This window comes from Typopeltis vanoorti, chromosome 17, assembly GCF_054136105.1.
Source record: "Typopeltis vanoorti isolate ZY-2024b chromosome 17, IOZ_Tvanoo_1.0, whole genome shotgun sequence".
Classification (NCBI taxonomy): domain Eukaryota; kingdom Metazoa; phylum Arthropoda; class Arachnida; order Uropygi; family Thelyphonidae; genus Typopeltis; species Typopeltis vanoorti.
Window position 1 is genome coordinate 7,796,040 of NC_143565.1, and position 24,697 is coordinate 7,820,736.

Here is a 24,697-nt window from a genome sequence, read left to right on the forward strand (position 1 = left end):
CCGCATCTGCTCTAGTTTGACTGTAAACTTATCATGAGGTACTCTATCAAAAGCTTTTGCAAAATCCAAGTATATTACTCTGTATCGTTCTCCTCTGTCCAAGGAAGCAGTCACTTTATTGTAATAAGTAAGTAGATTACTAAAACATGACCTCCCTTTAGCAGATCCATGCTGTCCATCAAAGATAATACCATTGTTGTCAACCCAACTCTGGATTCTAGTTCTCACAAGCTTCTCCAACAACTTAACCACAATACCTGACACAGAGATATACCTATGGTTTGATGCTTGAGTTCGATCACCTCCTTTATGAAGTGGCACAATCTTGCCCTCCTTCTACTCTTTAGGAACTTGACCAAGTGAAAGACTCATATTAAAAAAATATGTCAAGGCAGGTGTCAACTCTCTGGTCCATTCCTTCAGAATATGCGGTGATATATTATTGAGTCCCACAGCCTTATTACATCTAGTTTACTCAACTCCCCCAATCACCTCTTGCTCACTTACAGTCAGTCTCTCCTCCCCATCATCAACTGCTCTCAATCTCTCCTTGAAGTCACATTCACAAGATTAAAAGATCTTTATGAACTGCTCATTAAGTATCTCCACCACACATTCTGCAACAGCTGTCTTTATACCATTTTCTCCAGTCAGTTTCATCCTTCCATAATCATTCTTTCTTTTGCTAGCTACATATCGAAAGAACTCCCTAGGATTCTTTCTGCCTTCATTAGCTAACTGCTGTTCATACCTCTCTTTAGCTACTCTCACCAACCAAGTCACCCTCCTTGCCTGGTCTTTGTAGACCTCGTGAAATTGGTTATTTCCACTACTCTTATGCTGCCTCCACAATGCCCTTTTTCTCTGTATCGCATGCTTAATCTCTTTATTCATCCATCTCACACCTACCTTATTTAACCTTCTCACCCTTGGAATACATTTAGACATTGCATCTACTAGATAGTTTTTGAAAATCCCCCAAGCTGCATTGAGCTCTTTTCCAGCTAACTCCTCATTCCACGCTACACCTGCAAGCTGTCTCCTGAGCTCTTCATAATCACCCCCCCCCTTGTAGTTCCACATATACCCTTTTCTCACAGGGGTTCTTGCACTACTGGCACCCACCCTAGGTAATCACCTCATAGTCACTCTCACCAATTGGTGGATGAATTGACACCTCATTTATAATTACATCCTCTGATGAGATGACCAAATCCAAGACCCTTAATCCTCGTGTGCCCTCTGTTACATACTGTCTGAGGTAGTTATCCCTCAAAATCTCAAGAAACTCATTTTCTTTACTTCCAGTTGCTATCTCATCATTCCAGTCTATATTGCCATAATTAAAATTGCCCATAATGATCACTCTTTTCTTATTTGCTTGACTAATTTGACTTTACATTTCACTATCACCACCATCCACATTACCAGGTCTATTACAACATCCCACCAAGTATTTGATTCTATTCACCTCTATCTCACACCATACTGCCTCAAAACCACTGGCCCTATTTCCCCTCTTGGATCTGTACTTTGTATGGACATAACTCTTTCTCTATCATCATTAGCACTCCCCCTCCCTTTTTACCCCTTCTATCCTCATGAAACATATCATACCCTTCCATCTCTATTCCTGTGAGGATGTCGTCCTCATCTAACGATCTCTCACTTATTCCGACAATCTTTGGGTGAACAGATGCAATTTGTGCAACCATTTCATCTGCCTTGTTTCTTATACTTCTAGCATTGGTATACCAACACAACAGCTCATTTCTGAATCTATAGCTAGTTCCACAGATACCACACACTCAATGTGATCTCTCCATGCTAGGCAGGGGCCATTTCCCTTTCTTCTTCTTCATTTTAGAACCCTTTTCAATTCCAACTGTTTCCTCTTGATCCCTGGTCATTCCATTCCTTTCCTGCCTATACATGCTCTCACTTCCTCTTGGAGTATCCACCTTTCTGACACTGTGTACCCCTGTCCACCCTGAGCGTCCCCGTTTCCCTGCTCCTCTTGCACACCCATTCTATCATTTTCTATACTCATACCACTCACTATCCCATTCATATCCACTTCTTCAATCTCTCCTGTCTTACTCTCCTGCTCTTCTACATCACTCCTCTCTTGATCTGATTCATTCTCTCTATTCACTTCTCTACCTTCCAGCAGCAGTCTCTCCAAGCGACTCACACCATAACCACTCAAATGCAGTCTATTGCTCCCATACAGCTCGCTTCATCCCTCAAACTCATTCCACTCATTAACAAACTGTATTCCCATCTCCTCACACATTTCAGCTCACATATCATTCATAATCCATGCTCCCCACCTCATCTCACCACAGTCATACCAAGGCAACATACTTACTACCCTTCCTGTTACACTTTTCTGTTTTATCCTTCCAAGCAGCCTCCTGATATACATTCTGACATGCTCTTTGTTCTCTCTCAAATCATTTGTACCAATTAATACTATTAACTCTTTTGCTCGCTCCCGCCTCATATCCAATGCCTCAATCACTCTACTCATTTTACTGCCTGTAAAACATACCTTTAATAATGGAGTCACCATACTACGCCACTAGCTCATCTTTCGTTAACTCTTTCATGCCATCATGATTTATTTTAATAATTTTGTCCTGAATTCTCTTAATTTCATTCCGCCTCCATTTCATTTCTTGCCTCATCCAATCCAATTCAACTTCGGAATCTCACGACACATTCTCTCTATCATTAAATCTTTCTAACTTTCTAACTCTCGACCCCCTCTTCTCACTTTCACTCTCATTCATCCTTCTTTGTTTCCGTACTTTCGGTTCAACATACGTCCAACTTTTGCTATCATTCTTCTCACTTTCACTCTCATTTACCTTTCTTTGTTTTCATACTTTCGGTCTAACATGCATCCAACTTTTATGTTCTGACATTGCTGTGTGTGGGAAGATGTTGCAGATATTTATGTAGTAAATTAGAAATTTTGATGGGCCATGAGGCTTGCTTAAATATGAGTTTAAATACAAGTAGGGAACATGGTGTCATAACTGACATGGCATTTGAAGATTATACAAATGTTCAGAGCGTGTGTGGAAGTGACAGAGAGAAAAAAAGTTCTATTGATGATAAATCAGGGGATAATGATGTTGAAAAATATAATGAAATTAATGATAAAATGGGCAGAGTGCAATTATTGGTAAGGTGGTGAGTACGGTTAACAAGTGTGTGTGACTGGCAATAAAATATGAGAGTGAATGATAGTGATAAAAGGATGCAAGATTTTAAAAAGCTGAGTTGGGGAAGATGTGGCAAGAGATGAGGTGGATGCAGAGTGAAATAAAGAGAATTGGAGATATGTATGGAAGAGTGAAGAAGATGAAAACAGATGCTGTTGGTATGAAAAAAAGGTCACAAAAGACCTCTGAGTGGCACTGTATGGCAATTCAGTTATTAGAAGTGTGGTAAATGAGAAGTTGTATAAGGTTTGTTCTCCTGGAGGTAAAATGAATAAAGTGATTAAGACAGTAGATATGAGCAGTAAGCAAGCAAGCAAAGGAGTCGGTAGTGGTAATAGGGACAAATGACTTGACGGGAAACAAGGAAAGCGTAAGACTGAATATCAGGAGGTTGTTCAGAAGGATAAATGATGATAGTGTGATAGGAAAGGTAGTAAGTGTGTTGCACGTAAGATGAGGCAGAGAGCAAAAGTTATTAATGATATTTTAACAGAAATGTATGAAGAAAAAGGTGTGCAGTTTGTTAATGTGTGGAATGAGTTTAAAGAAAGAATTGAACTGTTATAAGTGATGCACTTGAATGGTTTTGGTATGTCATTTCCGAGACTGCTGCTTCTGGAAGGGAGAGTAATGAGTGCAGAGAATGAATCTAAGCAAGTAAGTGATGTGAAATGGCAGGAGAATAAGCAAGGAGAGATAGAAGTGGTGGTTATGAATGAACAGGTGAATAGCATGAGTGTAGAGAATGATAGAACAAGCGTGCAAGACAAACGGTGTAATGGTGAGACCCAGGATGGAAAGAGGAAAACAGTGTGAGAAAGGTTGATGCTACAAGAGTATATGAATGCTGCTTGTGTAGACAAAAAGGAAAGGGGATAATCTGGAATGTAGGGAAAACAGCCAGATTTGAAGAAGGTTCTGTGATGAGTAAGGAGAAAAAGAAATGGCTCAAGGAAAGTATAGAGAAGTCACATCAAATAAGTGGTGTCATTGAAACTTGTTATAGATCCAGTAATGAGCTGTTATGTTTGTATACAAATTCTGGAAGTGTAAAAACAAGGCGATGAAATGTTTGCATTGATTGAATCGGTAGATACTTACTAATTGAAATTAGTAGGTATCTATTGGATACTGCATGAACAAGGATGGGCTGGCAATTTGGGACTTAGCTGAATTGTACTCTCTATTGGCTTAAACCACAATGCACATGATGATACAGCATGATGAGATTTCATGCTGGCTGGGGCATTCCTGGTTAAACAAGGCCCCACTGTTTTCATCAGGGAATCAGGGTGAACAGTGAAAAGTCAGCTACTTGAACATGTTCCGACTCTACATCTAGAAGAAGAAGAAGAATAAAACTGTATAAGGAGGGTGTGAGTAAGGGAGTGAGAGGCAGGTTTTTTTCGTGCAGAGTTGTGAGTGATTGGAATGCCTTGCCTGAGAGCGTGGTGTCTGCAAGTAGTTTGAATGTGTTTAAGACACGGTATGATGAGATGTGTGTGTAAGATAAAAGGACCTCCTAGATGAGTCTTTGACTCCATGAGGTCTTGTTTAATAATAATAATAATAAACCCAACATCAGAACTGAAGATAGGAACCATCGTTATAAGGAGTATTAATGGAAAGGAAATCAAACTTGCAGAGCACTTGAAAAAGTACCATGTGGACATAATTGGCATTACTGAGACAAAGAAGACAAAAACAGGTGAGATCTTATTAAATAATAAGCATAGGACATCATTTTCAGGCAATAATGATCAAGGAAAGGAAGGATTAGTGATAACTTTCAACATCAAACATGAAGATAAACTTCTTAATTGAAAGGAAGATTCAAGTTATGTGGGCAAACTTCAAAATGGGGACATGGACAATGAAACATATTTGTGCTTATCGTCCCACAGAAGTTTCTTCTAAGGAAGAAGTGGAAATTTTTTGAGTCATTAGAACAGATAGCTGACATAAAGAAAATGATAAAAGTGGTCCTTGTTGAAGATTTGAATAGCAGAGTAGGAAATGAATCCCACCAAGCATGTAGGAACATTTTGGGAAAATTTGGAGAAAAAGGGCAAAGCTAATAATAATGGTAAGTATTTACCGGACTTCTGCACAGGACATGAACTAGTCATTTACTAACACCATGTTTCAACAACAACAACAACAAAAAAAAAAAATGCACTGATTCACATGGAGAGAAGATTCAAGAAATAAGAAAAGCCTCATTGAATGTCATGTTCTTTCAGGATACAAGAGTGTACAGAGGATTTGAAATTGAAAGTTACCAATAATTAGTACTAAGCAGGATAAAAATGGATATCACATTGAAAAGAACACTATGTAAGAAAATTTTAAAAAGAATTAAAGTTGAGCTGCTTTGCAAGTAAATTGTCGACTTGACTATACAAACATTATTGAAGAAAAAAATGAAACAAATTGAAAACAAGAACCAAACCTTGGAGTCTCAGTGGCAAACTCTGAAAAGACATTGATTTATTCAGCTAGGGAGGTAAGTGGTGAAATTGTCTGCAAGGATGGGAAAAAAAGAACACCATGATGGAGACAAGAAGCAGTCCTAGAAAAGAAGAAAGTATACCAAAAGTTTCTAGCAAATAAGTTGGCAGATTCCCTAAAAGAATACAGAGAAAAATGGAAGAGAACAAAGTAGCTAAACAAAAGACATGGGAAAAATTTGGTAAGAATATGGAAAATAAGTATCAGGAAGGTGGCAAAATGTTCTGGAGGCTACTGAAGTAGCTTATAAATGGAGGAAAGAGTGCTGTAAAAGGAATCAAACTAGATCAGCATTTCTCAACCTTTCTAAGCTCAAAGGACCAGTAAAATGCCTAAAACAATTCTATGAACCACTAAGTTATAGAGGCATAGCTGGGGGATGGGGGGGCATCCGCCCCGGGTGACACTTTTTTTGTGTTTAAGAAATCTTGCCATACTGTCCTATAGCAATAAAACTATATTGTTGTTCACTTCACCCCTCTTTATTATCAGCCATTTTGCCGCTACAAATTTAGCAGCAGAATGACGAATAATAAAAGATGGATGTAGTGAACAACAATATAGTTTTATTGCTTCTGCCTTTGAACATTCTGATGATATTTGTTGGGCTTTTTTAAGTCTCCATTTGATTTCAATAATTTTTACTTATTTATTCAATTTTAATTTGTTTTGTTTGGATATTTTAAAATATATATTTATTTAATTAGCCACCTGTCTCATTGTCATGGACCACAGGTTGAGAAACACTGCACTAGATGATAAAGGTGACATAAAAGCTGACAATAAGGATGTTGGAAGTTTATTTTTCACTTGGTTAGACTAACCCCCCTCCCCAGCAGCATCCCAGGCGACAGGTTGGTTGGGAGTAGTACTAACAAGAAGTCGCATCTAAGTAACACGCGGACCCTGCATAGGAAGCGGGAATAACGCGTAGTGGAAGAAGAAGATGGTTAGACTATAATAAATTTAGTTTAATCCTTTATCCAAGTGTAAGCAAACAAAGTTTGTGCCTGTTGCACTATCTTACCTCAGTCCTGAAGATACTTTCAGGTGCAAACTTTGTTTGCTTACACTTGGATAAAGGATTAAACTAAATTTATTATGACAATAAGGATATCCTAGATGTCTGGAGTAATTACTTTGAAAGACTGTTAAACAAACTAAGCAGTGACAGAACAGCAGTAGAAAATTTGCAGGAGGAATGGAAAGAAGGATACATATCAATACTTGAATAGAAAAAGCTGTCAAAAACTTGAAAGTGGAAAGGCAGATGGAGTAGATGATATTAAACCAGAAATGCTTAAATATGGAGGTATAAAGGTTTTGCAGTGGCCACACTGCATAATTCAGAGAGCCTGGTGAGAAGGTTGAATTTCCAATGACTGGAGTAAAGTTCTCATAGAGCCATTTATAAAAAAAGGGAATAAAACTGCATGTGAGAATTACAGAGGAATTTCTCTAGGAAGTGTTCCAGGCAAGATTTATGCAAGCACACTTGAAAAGAGGCTGAGAAAAATTACAGAAGAGAAATGGGAGAAGAAAAAGCTGGATTCAAGCCAAATAGAGGTTGTCAGGATCAGATTTTTACTTTACAGCAAATAGTTGAGAAAGCATGGGGAATATGACAAAGATCTGTACTTAAGTTTTGTAGATCTGGAAAGGGCATACAATAAGGTGTCCAGGGAAAATATTTTCAAAACACTAGTTATATAGGGTAAATGAAAGATTATTATTATTATTATTATCCAGGCCTCCATGAAGTCAAAAGACTCATCGTGGGAGATCCCCCCTAAGAAACACAAAGTCTATCATACAAGACAATATATAGTTTATATTTAAGTTGTAAATAAGTAGTTAGAACTGAATGTAATGGAAGATGGTTTGATGTAAAATCAAGTGTAAGACAAGGATGCACATTATCTCTACTCTTATTTATTATCTATATGGATAACATTATGAAAGAAAGTGGCCTGATATTCAATCTCAGGAGAGTGGTTAAGTTATTGGAGAAAGACAGAATTCAAGACTTTCTGGATTGGAATATGATATTCTATAAGAGACAACATGGTTTTGTGAAGGGAGGTCTTGCCTTAGTAACTTGCTTACTTTTTATAATAAAGTGACAATGAAATTACATAAAGGAAATGGCTACTTGGTGATATTGCTAGATTTTGCAAAGGCATTTGACAGCATTCCATAATGAACTCTGGATATGAATCTGATGATTTGGACTAGTGGGTAGCTGATAGAAAGATATCAGTGTGGTTTATGGAGGTCTTGAGTCTAAGAGAAGGCAGTTGTTTGCCATTGAAGTTTAGGAAGCATATTGCCAAGATAGCCAAACAGCACATCAGAATATGTGCTTGTTGAAGAATGCGCTAACAAGCAGAGATGTTATCATTCTCTGATATATGGCTTTAATAAGGCTACATTTGGATTACTATGTAGATCCGGACCTAGATTTCATGTGGATGAAGATGTGGTGGAGAGGATCCAGATGCACATTGACAAAGATTGTGGCAGGTCCATGAAATGCTCCCTATGAGAACAGATTGATGATTTTTGGGATTCAAAAATTAGCTGATAGGAAAACAAGGAGTTATGATAGAAGCATATAAGTTATTAATAAGGTTTTATAGGATTGGCACACTAATGACTTTTTTTTTCAATAGATGGCAGGAAGAGAGAGGACAAGGATGGGGGATCACACATTGAAATTATGTGAGAGCATGGTTAGCAAGGGTGTTGGGACCCATTTTTTTTTGCTTGTAGGTGGTGAATGGTTTGCGAGAAGTGATTGTGAGTTTCATCAGTGACAGATTGCAAAAACCTGACCTATCTCTAACAAATCCATCCTGCTAACTATCATAGAAAATATTGCTATTATCAACCCATTTCTGAATACTAAGTATCACCAACCTCTCTAACACTTTCCAGAACACAGATTGATCTATAATTTGTACTATCAAGCTTATCCCTCATTTTTGAAGTCAAACAATTTTTCCCACTTTCCACTCCTTTTGGACTTGTCCTGTTGCATGACTTATGTTAAGCAGGTGTGCAAAAGGTGCCATTAATTCCCTAGAGCAGCGATTTTCAACCGGTGTGCCACGAGAGGTCTACAAATGTGTCACGAGATTTATGAAAACAAATTAATTGAAAGAAATAATTTCAGATAATAATTTCAGAAGGGCATTTCAGATATGTGGTGATATTTGTTGTCTTACTGCCTTATTAACATTGATTGATTCTGATTCTCTTCTGTCAAGACAGGTTGAGTACTTCATGAGTCAGCATCAGAAGAGTTGATAATAACCGATATGACATCTTTCCCACCAGTTGGAGACAGTGACCATGTGCTTTTGACTTGGAAGATGAATAGACATGCAGGGGTATCAAAGAGATGGGAAAATGGAATTATAATAACGTGTGGAATTATAAGGCGGGTGATTATAATAGTCTTAGACATGAACTTGGGAAAGTTTCATGGAGGGAGGAATTGGAAGGCGGGATATCATTAGTGCTTGGGAAATCGTGAAGGAATAGTAAGTTGTATTCCACAGGTGAAGAAGTGGACACAATTTGGTGCAAAGTGGATGACAAACGATATCAAACAGGAACTGCATGTGAAGAAGAGGCAGTGGAAGTGATATAAGGAGACAGGTGAAGAGCAGATGCATGAAGAATATAAGACACAGGCCAGGAAAGTGACTAGTATGGTAAGGAAGGCAAAACTGGAATATGAGAAGAAATTGGCCCTAAGATCCAAAGAAAATCTTATGGAATGTTTTAGCTCTGTGGCCAGTAGGAAGAGAAATGACTGTGGAAGAATGACATTTTGGGATAAAAATGGGAATAGAGTAACTGATCCAGAGGACATAGCTGAATTGTTCAATGAACACTTTATTGGAGTATTTCATCCTGGAGGAGTCAATTCGAATACTAGAGGGGTAGGGCAGGTTCGAAGTTTAGAAGTGCAGGAGGAGAGTGTGTTCCAAATATTGAGTACTCTGGATGTCAGTAGAACTGTGGAACTGATGGTATTTCACCATGAGTTTTTAGAGAATGTGCTAAAGAGCTGACAGTTCCTTTGACCTGGCTTTTCAGTGAAAGTCTGGCTACGGGAAAGGTGCACAGGAAATAGAAGGAAGGTAAGATACTGCCATTGATTAGACTTCCAGTCTAATTGCAATAATTCAACTTCCCTTATGCCATTGCATAAGGGAGGTAGCAGACTGGAAGTATCTAATTATAGGTGAGTTTGTGTGTCATCAGTAGTTGTTAAGATCTTGGAGAAATAAGTGAGAGACCGTATACAGCATTGGGCAGATGAGGGTAATGTTATCTGTGAGAGAGTCAACATTGAATTTTGAAGGGGCGCTCTTGTTTTAGTAATATGCTAGCCTTTTATAATTTACAAGAGCGGTAGATGACGGAAAGGCATATACTGCCATTTTCTTGGATTTAGCGAAGGCATTTGACAGGGTGCCACATGATAAGCTGATATTTAAGTTGCAGCACATGGGTTTGGATGTCAGGTTCGTCAACTGCATTCAGGATTGGCTGTCCGATAGGTATCAGAGAGTTGTGTATGGTGGGGCAGTTTCAAGGAGACAGAGGGTTACAAGTGGAGTCCACAGTGCTCAGTACTGAACCTATATTGTTTAACCTTTATATCAATGACATTGTTAGTGGATTGCAGGGGGGATATTCAGTTGTTTGCTGATGATGTGAAGCTGGTAAGGGTTATTAGTAATAGTGCAAATAGTGCAGATGTGGTAACCCTGCAAGAAGATTTGAATAAGTTAGACAGATGAGCAAATGATTGGGGGTTCGGTTTAATGCAGCAAAATGTAAGGTCTAGCGGTTTGGGACACTTCGTTAGGTTGCTGCATACTCTATTGGAGGAGCTCTACTGGAGGAAGTAGGGAAGACAAGAGATCTGGGGTTGATGATTGATAGAAACCTGAAATTCAGGGGACATATTGCAAAGGTGGTGAAAGTAACACAGAGGATTGCTGCAGTAATGAGAAGGATTCTGACCTGCAGAGATAAAAGAGTTATTGTTCCATTGTATATGAGCCTGATCAGACTACACTTAGACTATTGTTCTCAAATTTGATCCGCAGGATTTGAAGGGGATAAATTAACTGTTGAAAGGGTACAAATGTGGATAACAAAGATGGTTTCAGGACTGTACAATGTTAGTTATGAGGATCGGCTGAGGGAATGTGGGCTGCAGAGTTTGGTGAATAGAAAAAGGAGAGGTGATATAATTGAGAATTTTAAACTGTTGAGAGGTGGTCACAGGGTTGACACTGTGGAGTTCTTGCACTTGGTTGATCAGCAGGAAGGAGTCATGACAAGGGGCCATCCCTGGAAGTTACAAAAGGGAATTGTGAGCAAGAGGGTGGTTTCTTTGTATGGAGGGTGGTTGAACCATGGAATGCATTGCCTGATAGAGTGATGAGAGAGAGAGATCGGTCAATGAGTTTAAGGAGTGGTATGATAGACTTTGTGTTCTAGGAGGGACCTCCCATGATGAGTCTTGATAGATTTTGCGTTTCCTAGGAAGGACCTCCTGCGATGAGTCTTTTGACTCCATGGTGGCCTGAATAATAATAATGTTTTTCACTCTTCTCTTAATAAAGTCTTTCTTGAAAGATCTTGGAGGCTGTTGATCTTAGCAGCTTTCTTGATATTAATGATCCAGCTTATCCTTGGTCTGACCCTTGTCCATTTGGTGGTTTTCCATTCCTTACTGATAAAAGATAATCTCTGTTGGTTCATTCTGTTTACATGCCCATACCATTTTAAACGCTTTTTATTTAATTTGTTTAGTATTAGTCTAGTATTCTTTATAATTTAGTTCATTCCTCATTATTTGATTGGTCTTTTTCTCAGTCCAATTAGTTTGGTTTATTTTTCGTAAGTTTTTGGATTCAAACGCTTGTAATTTTATTTCTTCTTTTTTCTTTGTTATCCAACTTTCAGATCTGTAGAGGACCACAGGCAGTACCATCGAGTTGTATATTTTTAGTTTCAGCTGTTTACTTATTTTATTACTATTCCAAATTTTATTTAGCTTTCCTATTACAGACCAGCCTAAACCTGTTCTATTTATCAATCTTAACTAGAGTCTATTCTTTTCCTATTATTATTATTTTAGTTTTAGTGAAATTTATGAAATTCTAGATATTCTTCTTCATGTGATTGATCAGGTGCATATACTTGAATTATTTTTAGGTATATGTTCTGCTCTTTTGTTTTGAATCTAGCTGCTATTATTCTAGAAGCTATTGGTCTGATTTCTAGGAGAGAAAATCAGATGCTTCTTAATAATTAATGCAACTCCTTCTCTATGTTGTTGATCTTTTCTACCTGTATGATATATTGTGATATATATCACATTTTAGCTCTAACGTTCCTTCAGCAATTCTGATTACATTCTATTTAAATTGTAGAATTGAAGAAAAAAATCAGAATGGAATGTGATGGGTGCAGTATTTTCATGGAGGATAGAGAAGATAGAACATGGGAGGAGTACTGTTGATGATAGCTGACGTGTTGCAGCCAAAGAAAGTAGTATATCAAGATGATAGACATGTGAATGGAGGTCCATTTACGGTTTGGTGTGAAATAGTGACCAACCAAACCAGATATACAGTTGGATGCTGCTATAGACCAGGGGGTACAGGGGGAGATATTGAATTCATGCATCAGCAAATTAGTGCAATGAGTGCAGGTTTAGTGATTATTATGAGGATTTTAATTATGGTGATATCATTTGGAAGGAGGAAATATCACGTAGCAAAAAGTAAATGGAGTTCATACATCTTCTATGAGATAATTACTTGAAACAGCACATAACTGAAGGGACGCATGGTGTGAGAGTGTTGGACCTGGTTATTGGTTCAGAGGATATATGCATAAGTAAGGTGTCCTCGTTACCTCCAATTGGTGAAAGTGATCATGTGGTATTGACTTGGGAGGTTGCAAAATCTGTGGATTTTTCTGTTAAGAAGGGGTATATACAGAACTACAGGTTAGGCAATTATAACAAGCTTCAGAGTGAGCTTGCAGCCATCCCATGGCAGAACATATTGCAGAGGAAAGATGTTAGCAGTGCATGGGATTAAATCAGCGGGTATCTGAGGAAAGCAATATCAGATTGTGTCCCCATGGTCAGGAAGACAAACAAGGTAGGCATTAGATGGATGAACAGTAGTATCAAGCTTGATCTGCAAAAAAAAAAATGTTATGGAGAATGTACAAGGAGAAATGCGATCAGTACACCCATGAGCAGTACAAGGCTCAAGCTAGGAAGGTTACCAGCATAGTAAGAAATGCTAAATCAGATTATGAGAAGACTTTAGCCAATGAGATCAAGGGTAATCCCAAAGAGTTCTTCCACTATGTGGCAAGTAAAAAGAAGAATGACTTTGGAAGGATAACTTTAGTGGGTGCTGACAAGACTTTGGAAGGATAACTTTAGTAGGTGACAAAATCAGATGTAATAGTCAAGTTACTGAGTGATCACTTCTCAAAAGTCTATCACCCAAGTGAGGATATCTCTGTACCTGTAGTAATAACTAATGTGAGAATTGAAGTTAAGAAATCAGAGGTATTTAATATATTGCAAAATTTAAATGTAAACATTGCTGTAGGTTTAGATGGAATATCAGCTCAGGTGTTGCATGAATGTGCAAAGGAATTGTCAATTCCTCTTACTTGGATATTTAACTTAAGTTTGAACTCTGGTATGGTCCCTAGGGAGTGGAAGTTAGGCAAAGTGGTTCCTTTGCATAAAGGTGGCTATAAAATTGCCGTAGTTAATTTCAGACCAATCACCATCTCAGGAGTAATGGTAAAAGTATTGGAAAAGTTGGCTAAAGACAAAATTCAAGAATGGGTGGATCAGGATATTATTATTATTATTATTATTATTATTATTATTAAACAAGACCTCATGGAGTCAAAGACTCATCTAGGAGGTCCTTTTATCTCACACACATCTCATCATACCGGGTCTTAAACACATTCAAACTCCTTGCAGACACCACACTCTCAGGCAAGGCATTCCAATCATTCACAACTCTGCACGAAAAAAACCTACCTCTCACTCCCCTACTCACACCCTCTTTATACAGTTTCCAGGGATGACCTCTGGTTCACCCCTGATCTCCCACTATTCACTGTAGAACTTCTCCACCATTGATCCTATAACAACCCCTTACCAACTTGTAGGTCTCTATCATATCTCCCCTCTTCCTTCTCTCCACTAGACTCTGCAAATTACATCTTTTCAATCTTTCCTCATACTCGACATTCCAGAGGTCAGAAACTACCTTAGTCAGTCGCCTTTGGACCCTTTCCAACATCTCTTCATCCTTCTGAAAACCAGGTGACCAAATCTGGGCACAATAGTCCATATGTGGCCTAATCAAAGCCTTATACAATGGAACAAGAATCTCCCTACTTCTACACGTCAGTGTCCTCCTCATCATTCCCAGAAGTCTTTGTGTTGTCTTCACAATTTTGGCGATGTGTCCCCTAAATTTTAGATCCTTATCCACTATCACTCCCAGATCTCTTATTTCCTCTACTTCCAACAATATATTCTCACCAAGTATAAATTCTGCATCCCATCTTTGTTTTCCAAATTTTAAAACCTTACATTTTGCAACATTGAACTCACATCCCCATTTGCTTGCCCAATCACTCAATTTATTCAAGTCTTTTTGCAAGGCCACAACATCTTCACTACTCTTTATGGTTCGTCCCAACTTTGCATCATCTGCAAACAACTGAATATCTCCATCCAAATCTTTGCCAATATCATTAATATACAAGTTAAATAGTAATGGCCCTAAAACAGACCCCTGAGGCACTCCACTAGTGACTTTCCTTTTCCTGGATATTGCACCCCCATACACAACTTGTTGATACCTATCAGATAGCCAGTCTCCAATCCAATGCACTAATCTAATATCCAACCCCATCTGCTCTAGTTTGACTGTCAGCTTATCATGAGGTACTCTATCAAAAGCTTTTGCGAAATCCAAGTATATTACTGTGTATCCTTCTCCTCTGTCCAAGGAAGCAGTCACTTTATTGTAATAAGTAAGTAGATTACTAAAACACGACCTCCCTTTAGCAAATCCATGCTGTCCCTCAAAGATTATACCATTGTTGTCAACCCAACTCTGGATCCTAGTTCTCACAAGCTTCTCCAACAACTTAACCACAACACCTGACACACAGATAGGCCTATAGTTTGATGCTTGAGTTCGATCACCTCCTTTATGAAGTGGCACAATCTTGCCCTCCTTCCACTCTTTAGGGACTTGACCAAGTGCAACACTCGTATTAAAAAAATATGTCAAGGCAGGTGTCAACTCTCTGACACATTCCTTCAGAATACGCGGTGATATATTATCAAGTCCCACAGCCTTATTTACATCCAGTTTACTCAACTCCCCAAACACCTCTTGCTCACTTACAGTCAGTCTCTCCTCCCCATCATCAACTGCTCTCAATCTCTCCATGAAGTCACATTCACAAGATTGAAAGATCTTTATGAACTGCTCATTAAGTATCTCCACCACACATTCTGCAACAGCTGTCTTTATACCATTTCCTCCAATCAATGTCATCCTTCCATAATCATTCTTTCTTTTGCTGGCTATATATCGAAAGAACTCCCTAGGATTCTTTTTAGCTTCATTAGCTAACTGCTGTTCATACCTCTCTTTAGCTACTCTCACCAACCAAGTCACTCTCCTTGCCTGGTCTTTGTAGAACTCATGAAATTGGTTACTTCCACTTCTCTTATGCTGCCTCCACAATGCCCTTTTTCTCTGTATTGCATGCTTAATCTCTTTATTCATCCATCTCACACCTAACTTATTTAACCTTCTCACCCATGGTATACATTTAGACATTGCATCCACTAAATATTTTTTGAAAATCCCCCAAGCTGCATTGATCTCTTTTCCAGCTAACTCCTCATTCCATGCTACACCTGCAAGCTGTCTCCTGAGCTCTTCATAATCACTCCCCTTGTAGTTCCACATATACCCTTTTTTCACAAGGTTCCTTGCACTGCTGGCAACCACCCATGGTTGCCAGCAGTGCAAAGTAATCACCTCATGGTCACTTACACCAATTGGTGGATGATTTGATACCTCATTGATAATTACATCCTCCGATGAGATGACCAAATCCAAGACCCTTAATCCTCTTGTGCCCTCTGTTACATACTGTCTGAGGTAGTTATCCCTCAAAAACTCAAGAAACTCCTTTTCTTTACTTCCAGTTGCCATCTCTTCATTCCAGTCTATATTGCCATAATTAAAATCACCCATAATGATCACCCCTCTATATGATACTCTATAGAGGCCAACATGGTTTTGTTAAAGGTAGATCCTGCCTTAGCAATCTATTAACTTTTTATAATAGAATGACATCTGAGTTGGACAAAGGAAATGACTACACAGTGGTTCTCTTGGATTTTGCTAAGGCCTTTGACAGGATACCCCATACCCCATGGAACACTGTTACGCAAATTGGAGCAGATGGGAATGGATACTAAATTGGTGATATGGATAGGAGAATGGCTCAGGGAGAGATACCAGAAGGTGATGTATGGAGGAGCAGAGTCCAGGATGAGGCAGGTGACCAGTGGTGTGCCTCAGGGCTCTGTGCTTGGACCATTGTTGTTTAATTTGTATATAAATGATATACGAAATGGCTTAAAGCGAGATATTCAGTTGTTTGCTGATGATGCAAAGTTGGGCAGCGCAATAAAAAATCAAGCTGATGTTGAAAGTTTGCAGGATGATTTAAATAAGCTGGTAGAATGGGCAAAAGGTAATGGATGTCAGTTTAATGTGGAAAAGTGTAAAGTTATGCATTTTGGGATTAAAAGATTACCAGCTGTGTACTACATTGATGGAACATTACTCCAAGAGATTGATGAGGCTAGGGACTTAGGGGTATTGGTAGATAGGGAGATGAAGTTCAGAGGACACATTGCTAAGGTGTCCAAGATTGCACATAGGATTACTTGGTTGTTGAGGAACACACTGACATCGAGAGATAAAGAGGTTATTATTCCCCTTTATAAAGCATTGATACTTCCATATTTGGATTACTGTGCTCAGGTCTGGTCACCTGGATTACTTGGAGATGAGGAGGCTGTGGAGAGGGTTCAGAGAAGAGTGACTAAGTTGGTGAGCGATGTAAAAAATGCTCCCTACATTGATAGATTAAGAGCTTGTGGATTGCAGAGGTTGGTTGATAGTTAGAGAAATGGGGATATGATAGAAACATTTAAATTACTGAAAGGTTTTTATAGGATTGATGCAGGGGAAATGTTTCAGCAATGTGATAGTGATGGAAGAACAAGAGGTCATCTCTGGAAATTAAAGAAGAGTGTGGTTAACAAGGGTGTGAGAACAAGGTTTTTTGCCTGGAGGGTGGCGAATGAGTGGAATTCATTGCCTGACTTAGTTGTGAGTTCTTCGTCTGTAAATGAATTCCAGAAGAGATATGACAGATATTGTTTTGCTAGTTTGGGTCTCCCGCAATGAGCCTACTGACTCCATGGAGATACCCGTAATAATAATAATAATAATAATAATAAATCTTTCCAATTCTTTCTCAATCATTATTAATTTTCCAGGTTTCAATAGTGTCCGAACATTAATTGTTGATATATGGCTAATAGTTTTGGCAGACCAGATTGTAAACTTCTCAATTGCCTTATGTGGTATTAGAGCAGGCATGTCGATTATCCTGTATGCAGTAGGATTTTTCAAATCTCTTCTAGCTGAACTACTCTTGAAGTTTCAAGGCATGTACTGCAGCTGGCTTGCCACTCCTTTGCTGCGGTGTCCATAATTAAGGTAGGACAGGCACCTGGGAGAGAACGCAGACTGCATTAGGTGGAAAAATAAGAAAACAGGGAAGAATCACCCCTGGCCCTCGAATCCTCTAATGGCATTGAGGGAAGGAGCAAGAACAGAAGAAATACAGGGGGGAAAGAAGAGTAGGGACCGGTCCATAGATAATATAACAGATGTATATTACATGAAGTAAGGCATGGTCCAGATTCAGGTGCCTCAGATTTGCCATGCCTGTACTCACTAAAGTGAGCCCTTGAGGTTTATTAACATTATGTTTACTTAATTCCTCATACATCTATGTTCACTCACAATTAATCCTTCCACCATACACTCTACACTCTCTAGTTTCTTATGATGTTGCCTTCACACAGATGAAATACATTCATAAACTGCTTATTGAATATTTTAGCTACATCCACCCCATCGGTTACCAATCTAGCACACCCATCAATCAACATCATCCTCCCCTAGTCATTTTTTCTTATACTTACCATGTCTCACTAGGATTTTTCTTGGCTTTATTAGCTAGTTTCTGCTCATATTGCACTTTTGTTGTCTATCAGCCAAGTGACCTTCTTGACCTGCTCTTTGTGCCCTGCATGCAACTCATTATTACCAGCATTCATCATATGTCACCTACATAGTGTCTTCTTCTGGATTTCATGCTTAACTTCTTTCATCCATTTTACTCCTGCATTATTTAGGCTTTTCACCTTTGGAATACACTCAGACATTGCTGTTATTACATAGCTCTTGATCAATGGCAAGGAGAATCTGTCTCGTTTCCATTCAATTGCTCTTTCTATGCTATAGCCCCTAGTTGTCAGCTTTTCATAATCACCTGCCCTGTAGTTCTACAATATTCCTTCTTCACATAAATTTTCATACGACTGGCAACAATCCAGATGATCACTTTCTGGTCATTATCACCAACTGGAGGATCATTAGACAGTAGATTCACAAGCACATCCTCTGATCATATGACCGAGTCTAATATTCTCAACCTCCTGTGCCCTGTCTTACATTCTTAACACGTTCATTGCCAATCACGCGATATCGCGTGGACGTCACTATCAAGTTTCTAAGCGGAATAGTATAGCGGCCACAGTGAAATGGCACATAATATTTATATTGGCCACTCAGGAAGGGATTGACTTTCGTGGAGTCGGGATGGCCGCCAGCCATTGTCTTTTGTTTATGTTAGCCAGTGCGCACAGTGGCGGCGTTCAGACAAGGCGATGACGCGACGATTTTGTTTAGTTATTCGTTGATTTAGCGTGCTTGAAGTTTGGTTTTTATTTATTTTGAGTATTGTTTTTGTTTTTTTTTTAGTAAGTTCCCTATAAATGTTGATTTTTGATAATTATTTTTTTCTATTTGTACGTTATTTTTAAAAATTCTATGTGATTATAAAAGACTGATAATTAAAGTTATAATTATTATATTTAAATGTTTTTTATTTGTAAAATATATAACTTATTTGACCGAATTACATATCACGCGATATCGCGTAATAGATATTTAGAGTACATAAATCCTATGCACATAATAATAAAAGCATATAAATAATATATTAACTTATTTTGAGCGCAATAAAAACTAAATAAAAAAATAAAAAAAATTTGGCCACCACACGAAATTCCAATTTTCAGCTTGGCAATGAACATGTTAAGACAGCAGTCCCATAAGAACAAAAAAAAAATAATTTTCCTTCTTCAATGATGATAGCTTTTCATTCTAAACAGTATCACCATAATTATCACTCATAATGATTTACCTTCTAGTCTCCGTAGCTCAGTCAGTATTGACGAAGCTCTTTGGTCGGAAAGATCAGGGTTCAATTCCAGTCCATGACATGAGGAATCTTTATCTAGTCCTTTTCGAAGGTGAGTTAGCAGGTCTCATACAGAGATTGAGGGTTTTTCTTCCCGGTAACATGGGGTTTTCATCCCTCAAAACGTACCCCATGAACACACATCTACAGACATAAACAGGAATTGCATGCAAAAAAGAGGCTTTGGAAGAGATATAAGGAGACAGGTGAAGAGAAGCTGCATGAAAAGTATAAGACACAGGCCAGGAAAGTGACTAGTATGGTAAGACGAAACTGGAATATGAGAGGAGATTGGCCCTAAGATCCAAAGAAAATCCTAGGGAATTTTTTAGATATGTGGCCAGTAGGAGGAGAAATGATTGTGGGAGAATGATATTGTCGGATAAAAATTGGAATAGAGTGACTGATGCAAAGGACATTGCGGAATTATTCAATGAACACTTTATTGGAGTACTTCATCCTGGTGGAGTCAATTTTAATGCTAGAGGAATAGAGCAGGTTCGAGGTTTAGAGGTACAGGAGGAGAGTGTGTTTCAAACACTGAGTACTCTGGATGTCAGTAAAGCTGTGGGACTAGATGGTATTTCACCACGAGTTTTGAGAGAATGTGCTAGGGAACTGACAGTGCCTTTGACTTGGCTTTTCAATGAAAGTCTGGCTGCGGGAAAGGTGCCCATGGAATGGAAGGAAGGTAAGATAGTGCCATTGCATAAGAGCAGTAGCAGACTGGAAGTGTCTAATTATAGGCTCGTTTGTGTGTCATCAGTAGTTGTTAAGATCTTGGAGAAAGTAGTGAAGGACCGTATACAGCATTGGGCAGATGAGGGTAATGTTATCTGTGAGACTCAACATGGATTTGTGAAGGGGTGCTCTTGTTTTAGCAATATGCTAGCCTTTTATGATAAAGTTACAAGAGCATTAGATGAGGGAAAGGCATATACTGCCATTTTCTTAGACTTAGCGAAGGCATTTGATAGGGTGCCACATGATGATAAGCTGATTGTTTAACCTTTATATCAATGGCATTGTCAGTGGATTGCAAGGGGATATTCAGTTGTTTGTGAATGATGTGAAGCTGGGAAGGATTATTAGTAATAGTGCAAATGTAGCAGCCCTGCAAGAGGATTTGAGTAAGCTAGATAGATGGGAAAATAAATGGGGATGTTGGTTTAATGCAGCAAAATGTCAGTTCTTGAGGTTTGGGAAACATCGATGGGACACTGCATACTCTATGGGAGGAGTTATACTGGAGGAAGTAGGAAAGACAAGAGATATGGGGTTGATGATCGATAGAAACCTGAAATTTAGGGGACATATTGCAAAGGTGGTGAAGGTAACACAGAGGATTGCTACAATAATGAGAAGGATGCTGACCTGCAGAGATAAAACAGTTATTATTCCATTGTATAAGACCCTGATCAGACCACACTTGGACCATTGTTGTCAGATTTGGTCCCCAGGATTTGAAGGAGATAAATTAACTATGATAAGGGTACAAAGGCAGATAACAAAGATGGTTTCAGGACTGTACAATGATAGTTATGAGGATCGGCTGAGGGATTGTGAACTGCAAAGTTTGGTGAATAGAAGACGGAGAGGTGATATGATCGAGACTTTTAAACTGTTGAGAGGTGGTTACAGGGTTGACACTGGGGAGTTCTTTTGCTTGGTTGAACAGTGGGAAGGAGTCACGACAAGGGGCCATCTCTGGAAGTTACAAAAGGAAACTGTGAGCAAGAGGGTGAGGAGTGGTTTCTTTGCATGGAGGGTGGTCGAACCATGGAATGCATTGCCTGATGGAGTGGTGAGAGCCAGGACGATCTATGAGTTTAAGGAGTGGTATGATAGACTTTGTGTTTCTTGGGGAGGTCTTAGGAAGGACCTCCCACGATGAGTCTTTTGATTCCATGGAAGCCTGAATAATAATAAAAAAAATAATAATAATAATAAATAGATTTCCCCCAATGTCAGGCTCTGCGACGTCGCGTCATGTAAAATAGCAGACAATGCACCAAGCAGGATACAACATGAGGAAGAATGATCAAACTTCTTTTGTTGACTAAGTCAAGTTGTGTGTACATTTCTTTGTCTTCACCCTCAACATTCCCTGGCCTATAGCAACACTCAACTAAATAAGCATTCAAAATCCAAATAACACCATTCATCTATTTTCAACCTGTATCTCAACCTTTGGTTAACATTATTCCTCCACTATCATCAGTAGCACTCTTTCTTCCTTCCTTCTTGCCCTCTTATCCTCGTGAAAAACATCACACCTTTTCGTTTCTATTCTCATCACTCAGGATATCACACTCACCAAACCACTTCATTTATTTTAACTTTTTCCAACTATATTTATTTTCTGAAAAGTAGATAGGTACAAATAGCAATCAGAGTCAGGATCAGGGAAATGGGATAGCTAGAATAGAGAATGTTAGTACTGGTAAAATGGCCTCTAACACACTGCCATTGTTATGTTTATATACAAATGTAAGGAGTATTTGAAATAAGAGAGTTGAATTTGTTGCATTGATTGAGTCAGTATGTCCGAAGAGAACTGGTACAAGTGAAACTTTGTTGTTTGAGGATGATGTGATGTCAGGAATAGAAATGGAAGGATGTATAGGAAGGTGATGGAAGGGGGGGGGGAGATGCTGTTAATGATTGCAGAGGAATTGTGTGTAAAAGTGTGGAAATTGCATATGCACTGTGGAAATTACATATGCATAAGCATGTTAATTTCAAGTTCACACTTGAAATTAACATGCTAGTATATGTGATAGGATGCTGTTATAGGACAGGAAATAGAGTATATTGATTATGAAAGGTTTGGGTAAATTGCTTGGGCATGTAAAAAGAAGGTGATCTTGATGGAAGACTTTAATTACAGAATATAGAATGGAAGGAGGAGATTGTATATAGGAACAAGGAGAGTGATTTTTTGTTGAAGGACAAATATCTTAAGCAGCATCTGAGTGGAGCAACTAGTGGCTTTAGTGTTTTGGATTTCATGATGTAGTTGTTAATGTTTATATGTTTATATGTTTATACTTCCATTTGGTGAGAGTGATCATAATGTACTTGTTTGGGAAGCGGTGAAACAACAAAAGGTTACTGCTAAAAACGGATATATGTGGAAGTATAAAGTGGATGATTATATAAGTTCTGTAGTTAACTAGCATCAATATGTTGGGTATGAGCTGTGCAGAAATGATGCTGACAGTGCATGGGAATTCATGAGACAGTACATGACACAAGCAATGTATGACTGTATACCCAGAGTGAAATGATGAACAGTGAAATTATTATTATTATTATTATTATTAAACAAGACCTCATGGAGTCAAAGACTCATCTAGGTGGTCCTTTTATCTCACACACACCTCATCATACTGTGTCTTAAACACATTCAAACTCCTTGCAGACACCACACTCTCAGGCAAGGCATTCCAATCACAACTCTGCATGAAAAAAACCTGCCTCTCACACCCTCTTTATACAGTTTCTAGGGATGACCTCTGGTTCTCCCCTAATCTCCCACTATTCTCTGTAGAACTTCTCCACCATTGATCCTATAACAATCCCTTACCAACTTGTAGGTCTCTATCATATCTCCCCTCTTCCTTCTCTCCACTAGACTCTGCAAATTACATCTTTTCAATCTTTCCTCATACTCGACATTCCAGAGGTCAGAAACTACCTTAGTCAGTCGCCTTTGGACCCTTTCCAACATCTCTTCATCCTTCTGAAAACCAGGTGACCAAATCTGGGCACAATAGTCCATGTGTGGCCTAATAAAAGCCTTATACAATGGAACAAGAATCTCCCTACTTCTACACGTCGGTGTTCAACGCATCATTCCCAGAAGTCTTTGTGTTGTCTTCACAATTTTGGCGATGTGTCCCCGAAATTTTTGATCCTTATCCACTATCACCCCCAGATCTCTTATTTCCTCTACTTCCAACAATATATTCTCACCAAGCATAAATTCTGCATCCCATCTTTGTTTCCCAAATTTTAAAACCTTACATTTTGCAACATTGAACTCACATCCCCATTTGCTTGCCCCTAATCACTCAATTTATTCAAGTCTTTTTGCAAGGCCACAACATCTTCACTACTCTTTATGGTTCGTCCCAACTTTGCATCATCTGCAAACAACTGAATATCTCCATCCAAATCTTTGCCAATATCATTAATATACAAGTTAAATAGTAATGGCCCTAAAACAGACCCCTGAGGCACTCCACTAGTAACTTTCCTTTTCCTGGATATCGCACCCCCATACACAACTTGTTCATACCTATCAGATAGCCAGTCTCCAATACAATGCACTAATCTAATATCCAACCCCATCTGCTCTAGTTTGACTGTCAACTTATCATGAGGTACTCTATCAAAAGCTTTTGCGAAATCCAAGTATACTGTGTATCCATCTCCTGTGTCCAAGGAAGCAGTCACTTTATTGTAATAAGTAAGTAGATTACTAAAACATGACCTCCCTTTAGCAAATCCATGCTGTCCATCAAAGATTATACCATTGTTGTCAACCCAACTCTGGATCCTAGTTCTCACAAGCTTCTCCAACAACTTAACCACAACACCTAACACACATATAGGCCTATAGTTTGATGCTTGAGTTCGATCACCTCCTTTATGAAGTGGCACAATCTTGCCCTTCTTCCATTCTTTAGGAACTTGAGCAAGTGCAAGACTCGTATTAAAAAAATATGTCAAGGCAGGTGTGAACTCTCTGGCACATTCCTTCAGAATACCTGGTGATATATTATCAAGTCTCACAGCCTTATTTACATCTAGTTTACTCAACTCCCCAAACACCTCTTGCTCACTTACAGTCAGTCTCTCCTCCCCATCATCAACTGCTCTTAATCTCTCTATGAAGTCACATTCACAAGATTGAAAGATCTTTATGAACTGCTCATTAAGTATCTCCACCACACATTCTGCAACAGCTGTCTTTATACCATTTTCTCCAATCAATGTCATCCTTCTATAATCATTCTTTCTTTTGCTGGCTACATATTGAAAGAACTCCATAGGATTCTTTCTGGCTTCATTAGCTAACTGCTGTTCATACCTCTCTTTAGCTACTCTCACCAACCAAGTCACCCTCCTTGCCTGGTCTTTGTAGACCTCCTGAAATTGGTTACTTCCACTTGTCTTATGCTGCATCCACAATGCCCTTTTTC

At 38.7% G+C, this 24,697-nt stretch overlaps 1 protein-coding gene across 1 annotated transcript in view; it reads left to right on the forward strand.

Moving 5' to 3' along the window:
* Positions 1-3,049: 3,049 nt before the first annotated feature.
* The window catches only part of LOC150097118 (dynein beta chain, ciliary-like), a 225,437-nt gene continuing 203,789 nt past the window's right edge, over positions 3,050-24,697 (forward strand). Inside the window, exon 1 of the mRNA XM_090407588.1 lies at positions 3,050-3,193. Within this exon, the coding sequence (XP_090263714.1) occupies positions 3,050-3,193 (144 nt within the window). The remainder of the gene's footprint in view (positions 3,194-24,697) is intronic.